Source organism: Tiliqua scincoides, chromosome 7, assembly GCF_035046505.1.
Source record: "Tiliqua scincoides isolate rTilSci1 chromosome 7, rTilSci1.hap2, whole genome shotgun sequence".
NCBI lineage: Eukaryota > Metazoa > Chordata > Lepidosauria > Squamata > Scincidae > Tiliqua > Tiliqua scincoides.
Window position 1 is genome coordinate 28,927,257 of NC_089827.1, and position 23,356 is coordinate 28,950,612.

The following is a 23,356-nucleotide window of genomic DNA, read 5'->3' on the forward strand; positions in this document are numbered from 1 at the left end:
CGAGACAAGAGGCCCGAGAACTACAGGGCGAAGGGGCAGAGAGCGGCCTGAAGCAGGAGGCGGCGGGGAAAGCAGGTCCGCCGGCCTGTCGGCTCAGCGCAGCGCGTAGTGCTCGGAGGGGCCGCCTGCCCGCTGCAGGATGCACCCCGGGTTCGCCGTGGGGCTGGTGTTCGGCGGCTGCTGCAGCAACGTAGTTTTCCTGGAGCTCCTCATCAGGTGGGTGTTTGCAGGGCGGTGGCGGCGAGTGAAGGCTGCGCCGGGGCTGCCCAGGAAGGCGCCCGAGAGAGCGGGGCTGCTCCTGCCTGCCCCGGGAATCCCCCGAGGCTGCTGCTGTCAAGGGACCTGCGGTGGGCGGGGAGGCAGTTGCTGCCCATGGGCTATGGGTGCTTGGGCACCTCACACGGTGGCGGCACTCTTCAAAGGACTCTGTGGGGAGGCTCTGCCTCACCAGCCTCACCTCACATGGCGCTGGTGTTTTTTGAAGGGCTCCGATGGGGAGGCTCTACCTCACGTGCCTCACTTCACATGGTGGTGGTGCCTCTCAAAGGACTCCATTGGGGAGGCTCTGCCTCACCTTCCCCCCCACCACACGTCCCTGCTGCTGATATACTTATGTAATACTTATGTATTAAAAAGCAGTAATAAAATAAGCATCAATCAGCCCCAACCCCCAAAACCAACTGAACTGAGGGACCAGGAGGGAAGACAGAAGAGCACACAAATGGGAGTAAACGAGCACCTGCTTCCAGAGGTGGAACTACGGTGCAGCCTGAGGGGCACCTCCCCCAGGCACTGTGCAAGGGAGGCGCAACATGCAAGGCAGTCACTTCTGGGTTCTCCCTGGAGGAGAAAGTGCTGGTGGTTTCACATCCTGTGATGCTTCCCGTGGAGGCTCCTGAGGAGAAGGAGGGGGGGGACCAAGCCAGCAGCACCTCCTTCTCCAGGGAAAACCTAGAAGTGACACAGGAGAAGGAACAGAGGGGGGGCATAAAGTCAGCATCACCTCCTCCTCCCGGAGAACCCAGAAGTGACACCACAATGTCATGTGATTTCACTGCCTCGGGCTCCAGGAGTTCTATTTACGCCTCTGCCTGATTCCCTACCAAACAGATTTCCCTACCTGGCCACTGGATTCTGGAGAGAGAGGCCAGGCATTGCAGCTCCAAGGGGGAGGGGGTTTCAAAACTGTGGGGTCTGTGGCCAAAACAGCCCTGTTATTTTCTCCCCCCAACTTCCAAGGGAGAACCCAGAGCAGGAACGTTCACTCTGTGATGTTGAGTGAAGTGGTTCATTAAATTCACTTTAAACATCCTTGTTTCAGACTGTTCGGGGCATTAAAGGTTATAACTGATACCTTGAATTGGATTCAGAAACTCATAGGTAACCAGTGAGGATGGGATAAAATGGGAGTTTACATGCTCTTACATGTGGACTCCAGCTAGAATCATGCAGCAGCAGCACCAGATACTGGAATTGATGAAAACCTTAAAGCAATTACTTGTGTTTATATAAGCCTAGAGCCCCATCTGGACATTGTGGGTACCAGATAAAAGCTATACACGGGGAGAGATGCTGTCTGTGTTTAAGGGTGAGCATTCAGCATTTCTAATAGCATAAAGAATCTTTCCCCAAGTACAGCATTTGTACAACCATGTCATGCAAAGGGGGCGTTTGAGCTACAGAACATGATGGAATAGGGTCCTGAGGATTGTGAAATTGGGGTGTTTCATAACATTCGAATAAGGCTACTATTTCAGTATGTGTAAAACCTGAATGAATCCAGAGAATGAGTTTCCTCCTGTTCTAAATAGGATTGTGCTCCCATGAAGGATCAAGTTCATAGTCTGTGGTGTGAGTTTGTGTGGCTGAGTTACAAATTAGGACTTCCCCAATTTGAATCTTGCCTCTGCTATGAATTCTCATGAGCAACTTAGCGACTGCACCCTTTTAGCCTCAGGTTTTCCATCTGCAGTGTGGGGGTGGACAAGGTTGCAGGGTTAAGGCTTACAGGGTTGTCGATAGTATGTTGATAGAACAGTATGATAATAGTGTGCTCAGAAAGCACTTTATAAGTGTTTTCAAAACTGCAAGTGGCTTATGGCTGAGAGTGAATTTACCACCGTAAGTTGGTTTGCCTATTGCAGCTACCCCGGAGAAGGATGAACTGTGATACCTTAACTCCAGCCTGGACTGGAGTGCTCTGCATGGAGCTCTACATGGAGCTGCTGTTGAAGATAGTCCAGGAACTTCATCTAGTTCAGAACTTGGCATCCTGAGTATTAACAGGCCCTGGCCAGTTCCTCTCTTTACTATTTAGAATACCCGAGCAGAATCTTCTGAGTAGTAATGCCCCACGCTTACGGCACTTCCTCCCCAAGGATTCTTGTGATGCCTACCCCAGTACAGTTTTTGGGAGAAATGTAAGGACAATTTTATTTCAGCAGACCTTTGGAGGATAGCTGCTGAATTTTTAAAAAATCTGGATTGACAGCTGCTTATGAATTGTGTCAAGATTTCATTGGTTTAAGGTTATTTATTTTGAGGTTTGATGTGTGTAGGATGCTCCAAGGCCTCCTTGGAGACAAATAGCAGGACATGCATTTAAAAACTACAAAAAGGTATGCTAGGAAGGATTTTGGGTTGGAGGGCAGAATGGAGAACTTCTTGTTTGGGTAAGTCAGCCACTGCCAAAAGACTAAAGGAACAGGACAAGGCTAGGAAGATAACAATCCCATTAATGTACCACTGACCAGCTAATGCTGGGCTACCTCATGTCCCTCCTGGTTGCTGGGATTCTTGTCAAGAATGCTGGATTAGTTAGGTTTTGGCTTGATCCAGCAAGGTCTCTTCTCATTCTTAAGCAAAAACAAGCCAACTCAGGATCACTTTACACAGATTAGTTATGCAGAAAATATTAAGAGATCCATTCAGTGCATGCCCTTGCTTTGTACATCCCAAATGCATTGGTGGGCCACGGGAATTCTATAGGAAAAAATGTAGAACTCACAAGGCTGTGGAGTAGAGGGCTTTATAAATACAGTGCAGAGTCATGAATAAGTGTCCTGTAGAGGTTGTGAAGAAAGAAGCCTTGAAGTGCAAGTCTTTCCATGGAAGCTTAGAACTATCCAGTCTTGACTTCATATTGCCTTATAAATTCTATTGCCAAACCCAAGAGGTGTGGCATCACCGGGCACAATAAAAGTACTTATCTGGAACGTTTGCTGATAATTTGAGTATGTATACTTCTTTATGGGCACAACCCTAGCCCTCACTTGGGCTGATGCAAATTCCTTGTGCCGGCCCAAGAATGTCGCAAAAGTGCCATAAAGCACTTTTGTGCCACTCTGAAGGGAGTTAGGCCAGCGCACAGACATGCGCCAGCCTCCTTGTGCTGCCATGGGCCCCAGAGGACAGGTGAGTTGCACCGGCCAAGCTCAGCTAGCGCAGGGGTCGGGGGGGGGCGTGGGAGGGGCAGGGAGAAGGCGGGAGGGAGGCATTCCAGGGCAGGAGGAGAGCAGGAGGCAAGGCCAGGACCCAGAGGTTATGCAGGATCCTGGCCCCTGTTCCCGGGTGGCGCAAAGCAGTTTCTGGCTGCTCTGTTCTGCTCCTAAGGTGGCTCAGATCCAAGTAAACCTGTTGGGGCAGCTGCAGTGCAACTCAAGGTAAGAGGAAGCAGTTCCCATTGCCTAGAGCTGCACTGCTTTTGGCCCCAAACTTGTGGTGGATACAGCACAGGCACACCAACCTGCCTGTTTCCAGTACTAGTTAGGATTGGGCTGCATGTTGACTATAAGTGAGGCTTTTCCTAGCTTTTTCATATGTGTGTTTACAACATAAGGCAAGAATGAAGGGTAACTATTCCAAAGAAAATTGTTGACAGCCTCTAATGAACTGCACACAGTTTTGTAGCTTGCACTGAGCCTGTCAGAAGGCTCAGGGAGACAGCCAGCTTCCACTTCTGGTGTGGAATTGGGATTCTGCTTCCTCTGTCTATGCATTCTTATCCACAGTAACCAAATGACTTCTGAAACATCTTTGATTCATTTCAGACTCCAGATTTGTTCTCCTTTGAAAATACAGTAATACAGAAACAATATTATCACATGATACCACAGGGTATTGTGGTAATAAAAATGATAGCATAGAATAATAGAATTAGAAGGGACTTTCGAGGCTATCCAATCCAGCTCCCTGCTAGAAGCAAGAAAATCCTCTCTAGAGCATCTCCAAAAGGTGCCCAATAACCCTCTGATTGAATAGCAAGGAAAGAACCACCATTTCCCTTGGTAGTTCCATTGTTGAACTGCTCTTACCGTTAATAATTTTCTTCCTGATACCCAGCTGAAATATCTGCTCCTGCAACTTAAGCGCATTATATCTAGTCCCACCTTCTGGGTCAACAGAGAAGAAATCTTTGCCCTCTTCCATGGCAAGAAGGACGAATCCAATTTTAGGCTGCATTAGTGGAACCATAGCTTCCAAGTCGCAGCCTTAAGACTAGCAGTTACCAAGCAGCAATTCCTGGGTTCCCTTTCTTGAAGTGAGGCTTTAGGATACTTGCAACTTTGAATGTTCTACCTTTGGCAGTATCCACTTATGTCTTGGGGATATTCTTCCAAAACATTTTACATTAGTATTTGAGGATTTTACCTTTAATTGCTGCCTTTGGCGCATGATGACATAATAATGAGACTATGGGCGCAATCCTAACCCCTTATGTCAGTGCTTTCCAGCACTGACATAAGGGCAATGCAGCTCTGAGGTAAGGGAACAAATATTCCCTTACTTTGAGGAGGCCTCAATGAGTGACACCCAACTGCAGAATGCAGCAAATATCCCAATGGCACTGCTATGCCAGTGCTAGAAAGCACTGACATAAGGGGTTAGGACTGCACCCTTTAGGCATCTTCTTACTAAGAAGTAAGTGCCCTAGCATCAACTGGTAGGAGGATCAACAGCCTTTGAGATAAAACAAAGATCTGAAAGCACTTTGTGCTCTGTGTTTCTGAAATCAAGTTATTCATAGAAATTAAATGGTAAAGGAGCCAAGAGGCAGCCTTGGTGCCCCCACTCTCAGCAGTGGGTAACTTGCCTAAAATCTGGCCGCTCTTGCATCAGTGTGCCAGAAACAGACCTGCCTGCACTGCAAGCGTGGTAGTGTTGCATGTGAATGGGACGGCACACTTGTTGTTGGCATCCTTCAGTCTCGGAAGACTATGGTATCGCGCTCTGAATGGTGGTTCTGGAACAGAGTGTCCTCTCCATTGCGCGAAGCCTGGGTAAAGTAGATATGAAGGATAGACTGTCTCCCATGCAGCATATCCCCCCTCTCCACGTCGCTGAAATGGTCCAATGGAAAGGTGGAGCCAATACAGTTGGTTCCAGTGGTGTTGCAGGAGTTGCCAGAACGTGACTGTGTTCAGTCATGAACTGCCTCAGGGACTCTGGCTCCGGATTTTGCCTCAAGGTTGACTCCTGAAGCCTTTTCCATAACTGGATGTAGCCACAAGGCAGTGGAGGTTTGGGATCAGAGTTTTCCTTCTCTCAGCTGCTTTCCCAGGCTATCGAGTCCCTAAACACCTGGTGGCTGTTTAGTCACCTCTTAAGTACAGCCAAACTGAGGGCCTATTCTTATCCCCAGCCCCCAGGGGACGCACATGTGTTAAGGGAATTTAAATGCTACATGGAACATTTTAACTGGGAAGCACTTGACCCAGTAGCCCCTGATGTGTGTATTCGTACCATGTTAGAATCTGGGATTCTGGTATTACTCTTCCATTTTTGTTTTGGACATAGAAGCAGGGTTTAAAAGGCAGAGTACGCTTGCCCAACAGACTGAGGCAAAGAGGCAGAGAAGGAAGGCCTGTAGCCAGGGAGACAGACTAGGTACAGACTACATTTGCTCTCAGTGTGGTAGGGATTGTCACTCCCGAATTGGCCTTTCTAGCCACACTAGAAGCTGTTCCAGAACCATCAATCAAGAGCGCAATACCATAGTCTTTCGAGGCTGAAGGATGCCGAACAACAACACTTGTGCCTCTCTTGCCAGCCTCTGTCTCCTGTGTACAAATAACTTTTAATTGTGTTGAATGCTCAATAAACCCTTTTCAAGCCATGTGTTTGAGCAATATGCTGTACTGGTTTGCTTCTCTTGTCTTAATTTGTTAGATCTATCCCTTATGCCCCTCCCTGTGTCTTTTATCTGGTCACCTCTTTAATTGTCCTCCTTTCCCAGTTTGTGGGGTTGGATTTATACAAAATAACAGATCTGCCATGCTCCTAAATTATGAGGGTGTAGGAATTTGAAGTATGTTTTCAACCCTCTTCTTTTATTTACTGATTTGCAATATGTTCCATATCCATATTATATGGATGCAAGATCTTGATTTGATAGGCCAGGGCTCTCCAAACCCCAGCCCACGGGCCAGTTCTGGCATTTGGATATTGCCCTTCCCCTGTGAGTGGTGCTTACGGTGCCGCCATGCAGCTGCTGCTTCTGGCACCCCATCTCATCACAAGGATGCTCTGGGCAGTCGCATCTACCCAGACATCCTGTTGCAAAACCTACTGGGCTATTGGCAATAGACACGACTACCTAGAGCGTCCTCATGATGAGATTGGGTGCCAGGAGCAACAGCAGAACAGTGGAACTATAAGCGCTGGCTGGGATGGGGAGGGCTTTTCAGCTGCACAGTGGTCTCCAGTTTGGAGACAGCTGGTCTAGACATTCCAAAGTTTCTGCATATGTATTTTGTGTCTCTCCTTTTTTTCTATCTCCCCAACCCAGAGAATTTCCAGGATGCGGGAACATAATAACATTTGCACAGTTCTTATTTATAGCTGTGGAGGGTTTTATCTTTGAAGCAAAGTTTGGAAGGAAACGACCTGCTATTCCAATCAGGTAAGGTGGATCTAAATGGATGTTCCCAAACTCATCTCTCCACTGCCTGGTGGTTTGGGTGAGCTGCTGGGTGGCAGACTGCAGGCCCAGTGCTGGAGCTGGCCCTGGACTAGGGCCCATGGTAATGGTCTCAGATGTGCCTTAAAGCACGTTTGCAACAGTGTGCACTGGAGGTAAGTCTGCACTCAGGGCTCTGGATCAGGCCCTGAGTTCCAGTCCCCCAAGAACTCTGTAAGTAACAAGACAGTTGGAAGGGCAGTGGTGAGATATTGGAACTAGGCCAGACCAGACCGTGTGGGCTGCTGTCCTCAGAACTCCATATGGTCCATAGTCCGCTTCTGGTACATTCATCATTAGGCCATCAATTGCCACTTTGTACGCAGCTGAGGTCTTTGTTGGAGGATAGCTCAAATATCATGTGTGCCGCATGTAAAACTCATGTTGAGAAAATGCTCCCTCCTAAGGTTGACCTTGTAGACAAACTCTTTGTGGTTCCTTTTCAGGTATTACTTGATTATGGTGGCCATGTTCTTCACAGTTAGCGTGGTGAACAATTATGCTCTCAACCTGAATGTTGCAATGCCATTGCATATGATATTTAGATCGGTGAGTCTGATTGTGAGCCTTTTCTTTGTGCATGTTAGAACATAGGAATTGTGTTGACAGTGGAACTATACAATGCTTGAATTACAAAAGGGAAATCAGAGGGAAATTCACAAGCCCTTCTACCTCAGTTTCAGTTCAGACTTAATCCCTTGAAGCTTTTGAAAAATAGTAGCTCAGCAAGGGGATCTTGAAAGTTGGGGGGGGCTGGGTCTCCCACCTCTTCTCCCTGTAATGGAAGCTCTGGGACCCTGGTCCACCTGGTTCAATATGCTTTTCCATTAATTGTCAGTCAGATGGCTTGCAAGCAGAGCATGAGGTATTCAGAGGTTCTATTTAGCAGTTGTGGTTAGTAGCCATCAATATGCTTCTCATCTTCAGTGAATTTGTCTAGTTCTCTTCTAAAAGCTGTGTAAGTTATCCTGTAGTCCCAATTAATTGATCTGCCCCTTCCTCCCAAAGGTTCCATATTGGCTGACATGCTGCTTTTTTTGTGCTTGTCAACCAGAGTCTCTCTCTTTCCATCTGTTTGTCTCTTTTCTCCCTCCTCAAAACCCACTTCTTCAGCAGGTGAAACAGGTTTGCCTGATTTTCTCCACATTAGGGCACATCTCATTTGTCTGCACATTTAGGATGCTACATAGCATTCAGTTTTCTGTAGGTCACCCTAGGCCACAATCCTATGCACACGTTCCTGGGAGCAAGCCCCATTGAGCATACTTTTGGGTAGACCCACTTAGGATTGGGCTGTGAGTCTCCAGTCAACTGGTCAGAAATCCCCACCAACCATGTAGTTACCAAGAATGTCGCAAGCCGGTGCACAGTCATTCTCTACAGTGTGCCCCCCCGGAAGGCCCTCTGGGGGAACACACTGTGAAAGAGAGGACCAGTAGTAAGTATAAGGCACTTTGCACAGTAGTGTGTGTATTTGTAGTCTTGTCTCTAACCTGCTTTTCATCAACTGCCTTCAAAACAGCTTCCAGTTTAAGAGCAGGTCAACGTTACATAACTAAAAACTGAAGCAGTGTAAAATAGCCACAAAAAGGCAAGATATTTCAGCAAGCAGCTCAGCTGTGGCCAAATGCCTGCAGAAATGGAAAGGCTGTAGCCCTGTGACAACGTCTGCTTGCACAGAGGACAAGATGTAAGCCTCTGGGAGGACGGGGGAAGAACTCAATCCTTTGGTGCTCCTACTGAAGCAGACAGATAGCTAAAATGAGGCTAGGCAAAGAGGAACAGGCTTGTTTCTCAGCAGCTGGAGTTGCCAGAGGCAGGGCACAGGTTCACCCTTCCCCCAACTCTTGTCATGTCACTGAGTGTCCCTATATTTTCTCCAGTGTCAATGAATGGTTGACAGTCTCTCCTGTGGGCCAGTGTTATTGCTGATGGGAGGGCAGGACACTTTGCAGTGAGGGAAAATCCTTCCCATCACTCCTGGTGGATTGGTCCTTGGGGGCAGAGCTCCCACAACACGCTGTGCCACCATCATCCCGATGGTCTTCACACCACTTATCCTAGTGATGGCAATTTGCTAGTTACTAATAACTGAACACCACTTTTCTTTCCCGGAACTTCCAGGGCTCTTTGATAGCAAACATGGCTCTGGGCATTGTTATTTTGAAGAAAAGGTAAGTTGTGCTTATGGGCTTCATTATGTCACAGTTAAAATGCTCTGTCTTAAGTGTGTGTGGCAATAACCAAGAGGCGTGATTCTGTCTCCTTCTATGGCTGCTTTGTGTATTGTCATGAGCATACACACTCTGACCCAGGATTTCTTTTCTGCTAATCTGTGCGGGGGGTGGGGGGGGTGGCAGGATCAAGAGGAAGGCATCCGCAAAGTTCACCTCTTTTCTTACCTCTTGTTGTGTTCTGTGGCTAAATCCTGGAGGAGAGAATGAGGTCCAGAACTCAGCCCTTGTTCTAGTTAGGCCTTGTGAATATTTTGCATTTTTCCCCTCCTCTTCTCCGGGAAAGTGCCTGGGATTTGATAGCCTTTTACTTTTAAGCCTCTAAAAACCATAAGTAGGTGGTGGGCCAACTGGAGTTCAGCAGTGGACTAGATGAGTCCCACATCCTTCTAGTTACCAACCTCTGCTTCATAGTGCCACAAAGGCATTGATTTTGCAACTTTGTTCAAAGGGCTGCCCTAGGCAACCAATTAAGGTTGACCAGTGGTAAGGCCAGTTTTGAACAAGAAGTAAAAGCCAGAAAGTACCTGCACCTGGAAAGTACAAGAGCTGGTGCACCATAAGGGAAAAGACCATGGCTCAATAGAAGATCTCTACTTCCATTGCTGACATCTCCACTTGAAAAGGTTTCTGGTAATGGGGCTGGGAAGACCTCCCCCCCCCTTTACTGGGCTAAACGGGCCAAGGATCCAGTTTACAATAAGGCCAGTTTTTGACATGTCTGTTGGCAGGTAAACCCCCAAAAGCACTTTCTCTTTTCTGGAATTCCATGCTTTGGGGGAGCCATTTGGCTCCCTCCCTGATCTTATTGTCTTATAAAGACAATTTTGTTTTGTCAGGCATTCATCCTGACCAGAGGTGGGTTATTATGCCGGTGTGTCTTTTAATCTGCCATTCTGTTTCAACTTTTGTTGTTGTTGGATTTAAAAATCTGAGAAGTCATGAGGCCCAAGAGTAGCCACTGGAAGCCAAATTTTGATACTGTTCATCAGTCAGGACAGTACAGATTCCTACATTGTCCTCCCTGGCCCAGGCACCCAAAGTTAAGTATCTACTGGGATTGCTATATGGTCTTTGGCTAGCCCACTGCTGATGATCTCCTTGTTCTCTTTTTGCACAGGTACAGTGTCTCCAAATACACTTCCATAGCCCTGGTGTCTTTGGGGATCTTCACCTGCACCTTCATGTCTGCAAAACAAGTGGTAAGGACTGACACATTCACTTCTGTGTCACTTCCTCCTAGGATGTTGCAAACGGGCGACACATCCCCCTCCCCTGTCACATAACGCATAATTAGAAATAGATGGGTCCAGTTGAATAACCTAAAACAGGATATTTCATTTGTAAAGCAGGGATGAGCACCTGGCAGCCCAGAGGTCACCTCCAGTCCACCTAATAGTGACTTGCAGGCTGAATCAAGTTCGCAAATCAAAACCATTTTTTCTAGCTTCTGGTGGCTCTCCCAGATTTTAATCTAGTAGTTCTGCTAATTGAAGCAGAAGCTATTTTTTCATTTCTGTGGTAAAATTTTTCCCCCGATTAAGGGGGGGAGTTCTAATAGTAAGAGAGAATCTGCAATTTTATGTTGTATTTCTCTTTGAATTTCTTATGGAACATTCTGACTACTCCCAGCCACTCATTCTCTACTGCAGCATTTCCCAAAGTGTAGGTCCATTAGGAGGTTGTGAGCCAATAGGTTGTGAGGTGGCCCATCCATTAGCTGGTTTGGCTCTGAATAGCAACCATTCTGGAAGCCAGCTCAGCGATGCTGCTAGCCGCAATGACTTACCAGGAGTCCCCAGAGGCCTCTTCCGGGTTTCACTGGGCTCACGGCCTGCTCTGTTGTTCTCAGCAGGCCTCAGATTGGCCCACAGAATCGTCCGGAAGCAACTTCTGGTTTCCGTTGCTTCTGTGGGCCGTTCTGAGACCTGTGGAGGCCAGTATTGTGGGTTGTGGCCTCCCAGTAATTCTTTCCCTGGGGCCTCCAGGGGCTCCCAGTAATTCTTTCCAGCAGTGTCACAACCCACCACAGAATGAAGTGGAAAGTTTGGGAATCGCTACTTTACTGGTAGTTGGTGACTATTGTAGTATAATATGTTGAGCACCCATGGAGAGGGCAGTTTAAAAAAGTTGGCTATCCCTGAGTTACAAGATACACACTTTATGTTTCTGACATACTCATTCACATCAAGGTGGGCTTCAACTGGGCAGACTATTTAAATGTAAACCTGCAAAGACTGACATTTTCTTTCTGTCTCCCCTCCCCCAACATCTTCTTTTGTTTCTCTAGTCTTTGTCGAGCTCAAGTGAAGATGAAAATGGTGTTTCTGCTTTCCTTTGGTGGTTGCTAGGTTTGTAACTGTCACAGTCCTAATAATGCTCTTATGAGCTGAAGGAGAAACCAGTTCTGTCAGTTTTCTGCAAAAGCTTGCTGTGCACAGTGTGAATTGATCAGTACTTGAGACGTCTCTCTCACACGCTCTGTCTGCCTGTCTCTTTCTCACATTCTCATGTTTATTGAGATGCTTGGTCACCACTTTGCTGAAGGAGACATCCTTTTTAATTCATATCCAGACACTGCCTGTCTGTTTAAAAAGCAATGAGTCATAATGGCTTGGCTGCTCTAACATACGTGTACCTGTATGTGCCCTTATCATGCCTTTGCAAGCTGTGGGAAGAGAGAGCAAAGCCTACGTAGGTCCTGAGAGCTCATCCTGGCCACTAGAAGTTACTTCTTACCATGGCATTCTCAGCGTGTTCATGCTGCTGTTGTGTTTGCAGGTATTGCTGCACTGACCTTTGCCCTCCTCATGTCAGCTCGGATGGGCATATTCCAGGAGACCCTCTATCAGAAGTTTGGGAAGCACTCCAAGGAAGCCCTCTTCTACAATGTAAGCAGCCACGATCCTCTCCAGTGTGGCAGCTGGATTTTTAAAAATCAGTTATGTACATCTGTACAGGACACTCTGAGGACACAACAGAGAAAAAGTTAAGATTTGCCATTGAAATCAGTGTGGTTACTGCATATACAGTGCAGGCTCAGCATCAATCTGCGAATGCCTCCCTGTGCCTCAGAAAGCCTCCAAGACATGACTTGAAGCCACTTCTGGTGCATCTGTGACTTCCAGTCATGTCCAGGAGGGGTTCTGAGGTACAGAAAGGCCTGTGGCCCACACCATGGATCTTTCAGAACACCTCTCCAATGCAACCAGAAGTTGTGGACGCAAACTAGTCGTGGCTTCTGGTCACATTTGGGAGACCATCTGAGGAGGTGGGGAAGTCCATGGAGTGGGCCATGGACTGGCACAACCCCTGGAGGTCCTGGCACAGCATCAAGGTAGGTGATTGTGGTGCTGGGACCCTGTCCCCACCAGGACCCCAACATCTGTGGAATTTGTTATCTGTGGGGATTTCTGGAACAAAACCCCTGATAACAAGGACCCACTGTATTTTTGCCTCAGGGCCTAATTTGTGTGTCAGTGGAATAAAGTGGAAATGTTCTTCCTGGGCTGTACCACTTGGTGCAGACCAGGGTGGAGGTCGCATGTTTGAATGGTCCTCAGTGGAAAAACTGTCTGTTGAAAAATGACTTTTCAGGAAGAAGGCCAGGCTGAATTCTTCTCTGTGACAGTCTTTGTGCAAAAAGTGTTTTTAAACATGGTGGGAGGAATGGGATTCTTCAGATTTGCAGCTCATAAGCTTAGGATACGGAAGTGCAAGAAAAGCTCTAGCACTTGATTCTGCTAAATACGTTAACTGGCTGTCAACATACATGGCTGACTGGAGAGGTACCCTTGTACCCTTGAGCATTCTCTATGGTTGGGTTTTTCAGTTGTGCCTTTTCCCTTCAGAGTTCTTGAAAATGGGAGCCTGATTATCTCCCTGCTGTTACTTGCAAACATTATTTGATTTGACATATTTGCATTCTGCCTTTCCTCAGAAGAGCTTGGGGGTTTGAAAAGTTAACAAAGGAACCCTCTGTACTCTTCTGATTCGTACATGTGTATTTGTAGACCCTTTTCGAAGGACTAGCGTTTCATCCTTAAAATAACACTTCAAGATAGGTAGGTCTGAGAGAAAGTTACTTGCCTAGGTATCTTCATGGTTAAGAACATAAGAACATAAGAACAGCCCCACTGGATCAGGCCATAGGCCCATCTAGTCCAGCTTCCTGTATCTCACAGCGGCCCACCAAATGCCCCAGGGAGCACACCAGACAACAAGAGACCTCATCCTGGTGCTCTCCCCTACATCTGGCATTCTGACTTAACCCATTCCTAAAATCAGGAGGTTGCGCATACACATCATGGCTTGTACCCCATAATGGATTTTTCCTCCAGAAACTCGTCCAATCCCCTTTTAAAGGCGTCTAGGCTAGATGCCAGCACCACATCCTGTGGCAAGGAGTTCCACAGACCGACCACTCGCTGAGTAAAGAAATATTTTCTTTTGTCTGTCCTAACCCGCCCAACACTCAATTTTAGTGGATGTCCCCTGGTTCTGGTATTATGTGAGAGTGTAAAGAGCATCTCCCTATCCACTCTGTCCATCCCCTGCATAATTTTGTATGTCTCAATCATGTCCCCCCTCAAGCGTCTCTTTTCTAGGCTGAAGAGGCCCAAACGCCGTAGCCTTTCCTCATAAGGAAGGTGCCCCAGCCCCGTAATCATCTTAGTCGCTCTCTTTTGCACCTTTTCCATTTCCACTATGTCTTTTTTGAGATGCGGCGACCAGAACTGGACACAATACTCCAGGTGTGGCCTTACCATCGATTTGTACAACAGCATTATAATACTAACCGTTTTGTTCTCAATACCCTTCCTAATGATCCCAAGCATAGAATTGGCCTTCTTCACTGCCGCCGCACATTGGGTCGACACTTTCATCGACCTGTCCACCACCACCCCAAGATCCCTCTCCTGATCTGTCACAGACAGCTCAGAACCCATCAGCCTATATGTGAAGTTTTGATTTTTTGCCCCAATGTGCATGACTTTACACTTACTGACATTGAAGCGCATCTGCCATTTTGCTGCCCATTCTGCCAGTCTGGAGAGATCCTTCTGGAGCTCCTCACAATCACTTCTGGTCTTTACCACTCGGAAAAGTTTGGTGTCGTCTGCAAACTTAGCCACTTCACTGCTCAACCCTGTCTCCAGGTCATTTATGAAGAGGTTGAAAAGCACCGGTCCCAGGACAGATCCTTGGGGGACACCGCTTTTCACCTCTCTCCATTGTGAAAATTGCCCATTGACACCCACTCTCTGCTTCCTGGCCTCCAACCAGTTCTCATTCCACGAGAGGACCTGTCCTCTAATTCCCTGACTGTGGAGTTTTTTCAGTAGCCTTTGGTGAGGGACCGTGTCAAACGCCTTCTGAAAGTCCAGATATATAATGTCCATGGGTTCTCCCGCATCCACATGCCTGTTGACCTTTTCAAAGAATTCTATAAGGTTCGTGAGGCAAGACTTACCCTTACAGAAGCCATGCTGACTCTCCCTCAGCAAGGCCTGTTCGTCTATGTGTTTTGAGATCCTATCTTTGATGAGGCATTCCACCATCTTACCTGGTATGGATGTTAGGCTGACCGGCCTATAGTTTCCCGGGTCCCCCCTCTTTCCCTTTTTAAAAATAGGCGTGACATTAGCTATCCTCCAATCTTCTGGCACCGTGGCCGTTTTGAGGGACAAGTTGCATACCTTAGCCAAGAGATCTGCAACTTCATTCTTCAATTCCTTAATAACCCTTGGGTGGATGCCATCAGGGCCCGGTGACTTATTGATCTTTAATTTATCAATGAGGTCTGAAACATCTTCTCTTTTAACCTCTATCTGACTTAACTCCTCGGTTAGGAGGGGCCGTTCGGGCAGCGGTATCTGCCCGAGGTCTTCTGCCGTGAAGACAGATGCAAAGAACTCATTTAATTTCTCTGCCATCTCTAAGTCTCCTTTTATCTCCCCTTTCCCTCCCTCACCATCCAGAGGGCCAACCGCTTCTCTGGCGGGTTTCCTGCTTCTAACATATTTGAAGAAGCTTTTATTATTCCCCTTAATGTTGCTGGCCATGCGTTCCTCATAGTCTCGCTTGGCCTCCCCTATCACCTTCTTACATTTCTTTTGCCACAGTTTATGTTCCTTTTTATTCTCTTCATTAGGGCAAGACTTCCATTTACGGAAGGAAACTTCCTTGCCCTTCACAGCCTCTCTAACTTGGCTGGTTAGCCATGCGGGCACTCTCCTGGATTTAGCGGAACCCTTCTTTCTTTGAGGTATACACCTCTGCTGGGCCTCTATTACTGTTGTTTTAAGCAGCCTCCATGCACTCTGGGGAGACTGGACTCTTTTTACCCTCCCTTTCAACCTCCTTCTAACCAGCCTCCTCATTTGAGGGAAGTCCACCCGTCGGAAGTCAAGGGTTTTTGTTAGAGATTTGCCTGGTATTCTTCCCCCAACGTGCACGTCAAAACGGATCGCAGCATGATCACTGTTCCCCAATGGCTCAGTAACGTTTACATCTCTAACCAGGTCCTGCGTACCGCACAAAATTAAATCCATGGCAAAATTAAATCCATGGTTTCATGGCTATGAAGCTTCAAGGTCGCTTCATGGCTATGCAAGAATTGGTCTCAGGCTGCCCAGGTCCAACAGGTTCTGTTGGAGGCAGAAATGGAGGTAAAAATTCCAGTTCTCCAATGGGCATGCCCTTTATCTTTAAACTGAGGACAGTTTTAAACACAATGGGGTGGGGTGTTATTGTAAGAATCTGCACAGCCTTGCCAATAACTGGTCCTTGTGTATATCTCTGGAGCATGGCTGTAATGTGTCTCCTAGGGTTCAGTGTATAAAATCATCCCAATTAAGAGTGTGATTATGTTCTGGCTCCCTTGGAACCAGAAGGAACATCTCCTTTGTTTTGCTTTGATTCTTCACTATAATCTTGGGAGGGTGTCTGTTTTCCTTTGTTGTTCTGTAGTATAGGGCTACTCCCTGGGTAGACTCTGAGGGGCTTTGGGTAACACAAATGATCAGAAATGCTGGCTGCTCTTCTAATTCCCAAACACCTGTGTAGATTATCTGTGTGTGATCTTTCTCTATCTGTCTAAAATTCTGCCTTGGATTTCCCTCTGCCAGCATGCACTCCCCATCCCTGGCTTCCTACTCCTGGCTTCTGACATCTTCAGGCACATGATACTCTTCAGCAAGTCTGGTAAGTTGCCACTTTTCCACTGCTGTCCTGTATACAGGGGCAACCTGCTTTGCTTGGCCTGTGCTACAGTTCAGTTCTGTATTATAAGGTAAACTTTTAACTGTTGGGTGTAAAAATTCTGCTTTGGTGAGAACATAAGAAGAGCTCCGCTGGATCAGGCCAAGGGCCCATCTAGTTCAGCTTCCTGTATCTCACAGTAGCCCAACTGATGCCACAGGATACCTGGTGCCACTCCCTTGCACCTAGCATTCTGAGGTGGCCTACATCTAAAACCAGAAGGTTGCATATGCCCATCATTGGCTTGTAACCCGTGATGGACTTTTCTTCCAGAAATCTGTCCAATCCCCTTTTAAAGACGTTTTGGCCAGAGATGATCACCACATCCTGTGGCAAGGTGTTCCACAGATCGATTACAGGCTGAGTAAAGAAATATTTTCTCTTGTCTGTTCTAACTCTCTGGACACTCAGTTTTAGTGGATGTTCCCCTGTTCTGGTGTTGTATGAGAGGGAAAAGAACATCCCCCTATCTACCCTATCCATCCCCTGCATAAATTTGAAGAATTTTGTTTTTATTTTAAATGTGTTCTGACAGACTTTGTCTGAAGAACAGCACAGAAGTCTCTTAAATGAAAAAGGAAAACCGCACAGAATGTGGCCAAGGCTGTCAACAGCTAATGACAGAAGGACAAAGGAGTAGCAATGTGAGGGAGGAGTAGCTGTGTGAAATGATGAGCTAGAGCTGGAGGACGTGGCCCAACATGTGTTGTTTTTCCCCCAGATAGTGGCTCTTTTAAGTTGGGGTGAACCCTTCCTTATTCCATCAAGAGTCTTGTGGTGATACCTCTTCAGGAGTTTTCTGAGGAAGGAGCAGGGGTGTGCATGCAGTTTATAACTTGGAACAACTGCATTTTCATTTGGCATATAAGCCAAGGCTGTAGTGTCCTTGCCCTCCCCTCCCCTCCCACATCTTATTGACATTGGTTAATCTTCTGTTTCTATGACTGCCACCTGTTGATCCCTAGTAGAAAATTCTGTGGGCAGTCTGAACCTTCCTCACTGAGAAATGTTCTTGTGTTACAAAGGCGAGCTGTTGCTTTCATGCTTCCCTAGTTTTTTGCGTTTGGGTTTTTTTTATTATTATTATTTATTAGTATTTATTATTTAATTCCTTACATGCTGTGCTGGCCACTGGTGAACTTCTGGACTAGTTGACCCTTTGGTTGGCTCCAGGAGAGAGGTTGTTTATGACACCTTATACCACACATTTTCAATGCACAGAGGACGTTGGAGGCGGGGGGGGGCAGTGGGTCGTGGACCTGGCAGTGGACCTGTCTCCTCACCACTCCTGTCAAGGCTCTTGGAAAGGCAGTTCACAGTCTTCAAAGAAGCCCTTAACATTTTGTGTGCTCTCTTTCTTTTCACAGAAGCATTCCAAATGCCGGTGATTGGGCTGAGCTTACCTATAATGTGGTTCTACCTCCTCATGAATGTCATAACTCAGTATCTTTTTCAAACATGTTTGATGGCCTGATTGCTGCAGGCAGAGGGCTGTTAGCCCTGAAGTTGATGTGCAACAAACATTCTCTGGTCTTTACTGCTGCTTAGGTAGATTTTCTGTCTCTGATTCAGTCTCCTTGCCTTTGAATTCCTTTTTTCTAGATAGTATTTTTACTAGATAGAGCCCCACTTCAGATGCTGCCCTATGCCTTTGCATGATGGAGGAGCAGCCCATCCTTTCTCTTCCTCACTGTCTATATCAGGGGTGTCCAAGTTTTTTGGCAGGAGGGCCACATCAGCTCTCTGACACTATGTCAGGGGCCGGGGGGGGGGAGAATTAATTTACATTTAAAATGTGAATAAATTTACATAAGTTTACATAAATGAATATATTAAAGATGAACTTGAATGAATGAATGAATGAAGGTCTTGCAAAGCTCAAGGCCTATAAAAGACCTTGCACAAAGCAAGGCTGACCTTTCCTTTGCTACCAACCACTGCTGCCTCACAGACGTGAAACAGCAAGCAGTGGAGGGAGCCCTCATCCCACAGCTCACATGAGAGGTCAAACAGTTGCCCTCACACTGAGAGCAATTGCGTTGGGCCACTGCGGGCTCCAACAAATCTCCGGAGGGCCAGAGGCTCATTGGAGACTGGGGGCTCCCTGAGGGCCACATTGAGAGGTCTCGAGGGCCACAAGTGGCCCCAGGGCCGGGGTTTGGGCACCCCTGGTCTATATCATGCTGTGTGTGATTGGACACTCCATACCAACACTCAGTAAGTACAGTTTTTCTTCCCTCAAGGGGGAGAGGGAAAGGGTGCCTGGTTTGCACATAAGGATGCACTATGCAAAGACATAAAAATTATCTGAATATACAGTTATTTACTTCTACAGCTCAGAAGTCATTTGTGCATACTTTTAAAGAGGGGAAAAATCTTTAGCCGATCAGGTAATACTACTTACCCTAGTCCAACTCCTTGCTTGGACAGAAGTTAGTGCTTCCCTGTCCTCCCCATGCTATTCTTTTCTCTCCTATCCTCACGCAGGCTGGGGAAGCCAATTCTCTAGAAAAGACCAGTGGTTGAGATTATAGTTTTGTCCTGTGCACACTACAGTTAGTATGTATAGGTACTATTCAGACATCCTTAGCAAATGTGTGGGAGTAGTGTACTGGGAACATCCTGTCTTCTTTCCCCTTAACTCTGCCCCCTTGCTCAGATATGTTTGCATACGTGGTGTCTTCATCTTGACCACAGAGTGCACCTCTTTGACAGTCACCCTGGTAGTGACCCTGCGGAAGTTTGTCAGCCTCATCATCTCCATCCTGTACTTCAGGAACCCTTTCACCACTTGGCACTGGATAGGAACCTTTTTAGTCTTTTTGGGGACTCTGATGTACACGGAAGTGTGGAACAACCTGGGACCTCTGCTGGGCCACAAGCAAAAGAAAGACGAAAAGAAACAAGAGTGATTATGAATACCATCCAACAGCTTGTGGCTTGTACACACACAAAATGGAGATTTGTTCTAATGGAGGTTTTTTATGGTGCAGAGTGATGGAAGATCCCTTCTCCTGGAAGTGCATGGAGGGGGGAGAATTGATTTTTGTAATACAAAAATAACTGATCTTGGCTATGCCAAGCAGATGAACAAGCTGTCTTGCTTGTTCCATACAAGCAAGTTGTCTTGCTTGGAAACCATACAGATATTTGCTGAGCTGAAACCAGCTATGGTTTAGCTCAAAATGGGTTTGATTTTTGTCCCTTGTTTCATTGCCACACAGCAGCCATCTGTTAAATGAGCAATTTGGCACCATGCAGTGCTATTTGTACAGTCAAACATTCTGGGTAAACTTCCTTATGACATATAAGACATCTTGAAAAAATCATAGGAACATAAAATAGGTAGGAAATGAGCCCTGCTGGATGGATCAGGCCAAAGGGAGCCCCTTCTGACCAGCATCCAGTTTCCCAGAGTGGCCAGCCAGATCTCTTTGGGAAGCCCCCAGCGGGAGATGAAGGTAGATCCTTCTCCTGGCATTGGTCACCTGAAATGATCAAAGTTACTGCATCCCAACACAAGGTGACTTCTGCCATGTGTGTTTTCCATGTCAAATGCACATCAGTGCAGCTTTGCAGTGGGAGAACCGATGTTCGCCATCTCAGCGCAAGCTGTGACTGGGGTTGCTTCAGTGTGGCAAGTAGTTTCTCTTGCAACCTGAACAATGAAATTACTTCCCACACAAATTGGTGCAATAATTTTACACTTGAAAGTAACAATGTAAATAAGTAAAGCTGAAAGTCAAATATTGTTGGCTATTTGAGGGGACAGATCTTTAGCAGTTGCCTTGCACTTCACTTTTCTAACACTCCAGTTGGGTGCTGATGGGAAGAGTTTGCCTCTAACTAGTCAGGGCACCCTGCAAATGGTTGCTGCTAGGCAGGGTGCTGCAGGATGATTTGTCTTTGTAGCATACGGTTGCTGGGTTGAAAGCATACCTGGCACAAAATTGGTTCCATGTGAATTGGCTTGAGCTGGGGCAGAGGTCTTGTCTCCCTCAAGGAGTGAGCCTATGCCTGGACTTTACGACTTCATACTGTAGGTTGCGTGTTTGTTGTGTCACAGCATTAAGTGCTCTTCCCCCTCCGTAGAGAAAATTAGCTTGTAAAGGTGAAGGTTCTAGCCAGGCTTCATCCTGACATCTCATTTTTTAAAATGTAGTTGGATCTGTGATATTTTGCGGAGAGGATCATTTCACATGTGCATGCACACTCAAGTGGCACAAGACATGCAGGTTTACCACCTCGGAGAGAACTATGCCTGGTTTTAGCCTGAAGAAAGGAGGTGGCAGAGGCATTGCATTCAGTATAATGTTCTGTAGTTGCTTAGAGGGGCTGTGCCGAGGAGCTTAAGGTTGCAGCCATGGTGTGCATGAGTTGTTTGGTACACTGAAGGAGCCACTGCCACTTCCTTCCTCCAGGCTGAAACCGGGCCTAATTCTCTCCGAGGTGGTAAACCTGCATGCCTTGTGCCACTTGAGTGTATATGCACATGTGTCATCGGAGTAGAAATTCTATTTTGTCAAACTTTTCCTTGCAGAGTTTGGCATCAGTGCCCATATATTTTCTCTATTACACTTCTGTTGTGTTTGTCTCCCAGCTAGATTATATACAGGCATGTTCTGGTGTCCACAGGGGGTTCTGTTCCAGAACCCCTTCCCCACCATGAATACCCTGTTCTTCAGAGGCTCTTCTGAGCCTTGCAAGGACTGCACACATCTGCCTGTGACCTCCGTGGTGCTCAGAAGAGCCGTTTAGGCCAAAAAAAGCCACTTCTGGATTTAGGAAAGAACCATTAGGAAGGCCTTTTAAAGGCATAAAAACGTCACTTTCGGTTTTACAAATAACTGGCTTTTTTTTTTTTTTTTACCAAAATGGCCATTCTGAATCCTGTAGAGGCCACAGGCAGACATACGTGGCCTCTGTGGGACTTAGAAGACCCTCAAGAGGTGAGGGGAGCTGTACTCCCCTCTCCTCCAGAGGGTGTAGGGAGCATGGGGGATCCATATTCACAGGTGTGAAACTGCGAATACAGGATCTGCAGATATGGGGTGGCCTCCTGAATACAGAAGCGAGCAGCTTTGCAGTCCTGACTGAAACAGATCTGTGGGTACTCAGATTTGAATCTTTGATAGTTAGCAGCTTTGGTGCAAGTTAGGGAGAAGTGCAAGACTTTTCCTAATGAAAGTAGATTGCTGAATCCCCAGAATATGAGGCCTTTGGGTTAAGTATACCACATTTTCCAAATTTCCCATGTTCATTTTGTACCATTGTTCTTCTGAAGTGGGCTCCCAGCTTATTGAAAAAAGGTCGTTGTCTCATTTTCTTTTTTTAATAGCTAGATGACAACAGAAATCTCTTTAGGAGCCTTGTTTCTGTTTCCCTGGTATGTAGTATGCTCATCTTTTTGCACTGATGAATGTGTGGCTCTTTCTGTTTTCCACCTCTCCTGATTCATTTTGGGTCTCCTTGTTTGTTTTTGCAGCAATCCAGGAAAATTCTTCAGGCAGGACTAGAAGTTCCAGCAGACCCAGGACTTTTACCTAAAATGCCACCCTTGCACCCAGTTCAGTATGTGATGTCACACCATGTTGTAAATATTCCCTACCCCTCCCCCATGTCGTTGGCTGGCGGGAGCCTGGAAACATGCAGCATTGTGGTATCATATTGGGGAAGCAGAGGAAAAGGTGGGCAGGGATGGCGTTTTCACTGGCAACCTTGTGGCTGCTGTGATGCTAGTAGCCTCCTTCATTACAATACTCCGCATCCAGCACAAGAAATATGGGAAAGCAAACTTACAGCCCCCAGTTATTTATTATTCTGAAGAAATGTGATGACTCTGCAAGTCATTCCTGACATAACTGCCTTTTCCAAATGTACTACTAAGTATCAAAAGATTGTGGTTACGTCTGGACTGAGCCATTCTTTCATTGGGATATATTTTGCCTTGCAGTGGAAGTGCAGAATCCCTTTTAAACCAGCCCCTGCTTGGAGCCACAGGGGAGTGAATTAGGTATTTGTCTCAATGTGGGGCATAGTTTAAACCATCCATCTTCTCCACTTCCAGGTTATTTAGAGGAAATCATGTCCATTTGGGAGTTCAGAATCACTTCATTTGTGATGTGCAAAGATTCCAGTTCAGGGCAAGAGAAAATGTGGAAGCTCGGTCTAGTGTTAGATTAGCAGTTGCATCCCAGGTGCTGCTTTGTTCTGTTGGTTAAGATACAGCCTGGAAGAAACAGAAGAAGCTCTTCTAATGTGAGGCAACAATCAACAGAATCCAAAGGGAAAGTGTTGTGTACCTGTCCTGAACAGGCTCCTGTTCATTTGGTGCTGTGTGGGGGGAAGGAATGATTTGCCTATTACTGTACATTGTTTTCAAAATCTGTGAAACCTCTCCCTCCAGTAATAGTTATTAAAGGTGCAGGATGCCTGCTCATTTCTGACAACGTGGTTAGTGAGTTATGACTTGTATGACTTCCATATGCGCAGATCATGAATTTGTGTGTGATACCTCATTTTAATTTTAAACTGTATATTCTATACAGTTTTGGATGCAAGAATTGCTCTCACTCGCGCGCGCGCGTGTGTGTGTATGTGAGAGAGAGAGAGAGAAATGTCTTTAAAAAAAAAACCTCCACTGTATTCATGCATATTTCTATTTCCATTACAAGCCAGTCTCAGTGCTCTCAGTAGTGCTGTACAAACAGGAGTTTGCTTTCCATTCCAATGTTAACTGCATCTGAACATCTTGGTCACATGCTGAATTCTGGCAAATGCTGAAGGGAGTATTCTGATGTCTACCCCCACTGGGGAAAAGTCTTCTCTGGTGAGCTGTGGCACCTCTCATTACTTAACAAGCCAGAGGAGTCTTCTTGGATACCCTGTGTCTGTTAGCAGT

General features: G+C 46.5%; 1 protein-coding gene across 1 annotated transcript; it reads left to right on the forward strand.

Moving 5' to 3' along the window:
• Positions 1-22,876, forward strand: SLC35B4 (solute carrier family 35 member B4). Its single transcript, XM_066633514.1, has 10 exons — positions 1-216; positions 6,788-6,901; positions 7,405-7,507; positions 9,083-9,132; positions 10,313-10,394; positions 11,483-11,543; positions 11,974-12,083; positions 16,323-16,398; positions 17,823-17,898; positions 19,115-22,876. Exons 1-10 carry the CDS (start codon positions 140-142, stop codon positions 19,365-19,367), a joined length of 1,002 nt encoding a protein of 333 aa, XP_066489611.1. The 5' UTR covers positions 1-139; the 3' UTR covers positions 19,368-22,876.
• Positions 22,877-23,356: the final 480 nt, after the last annotated feature.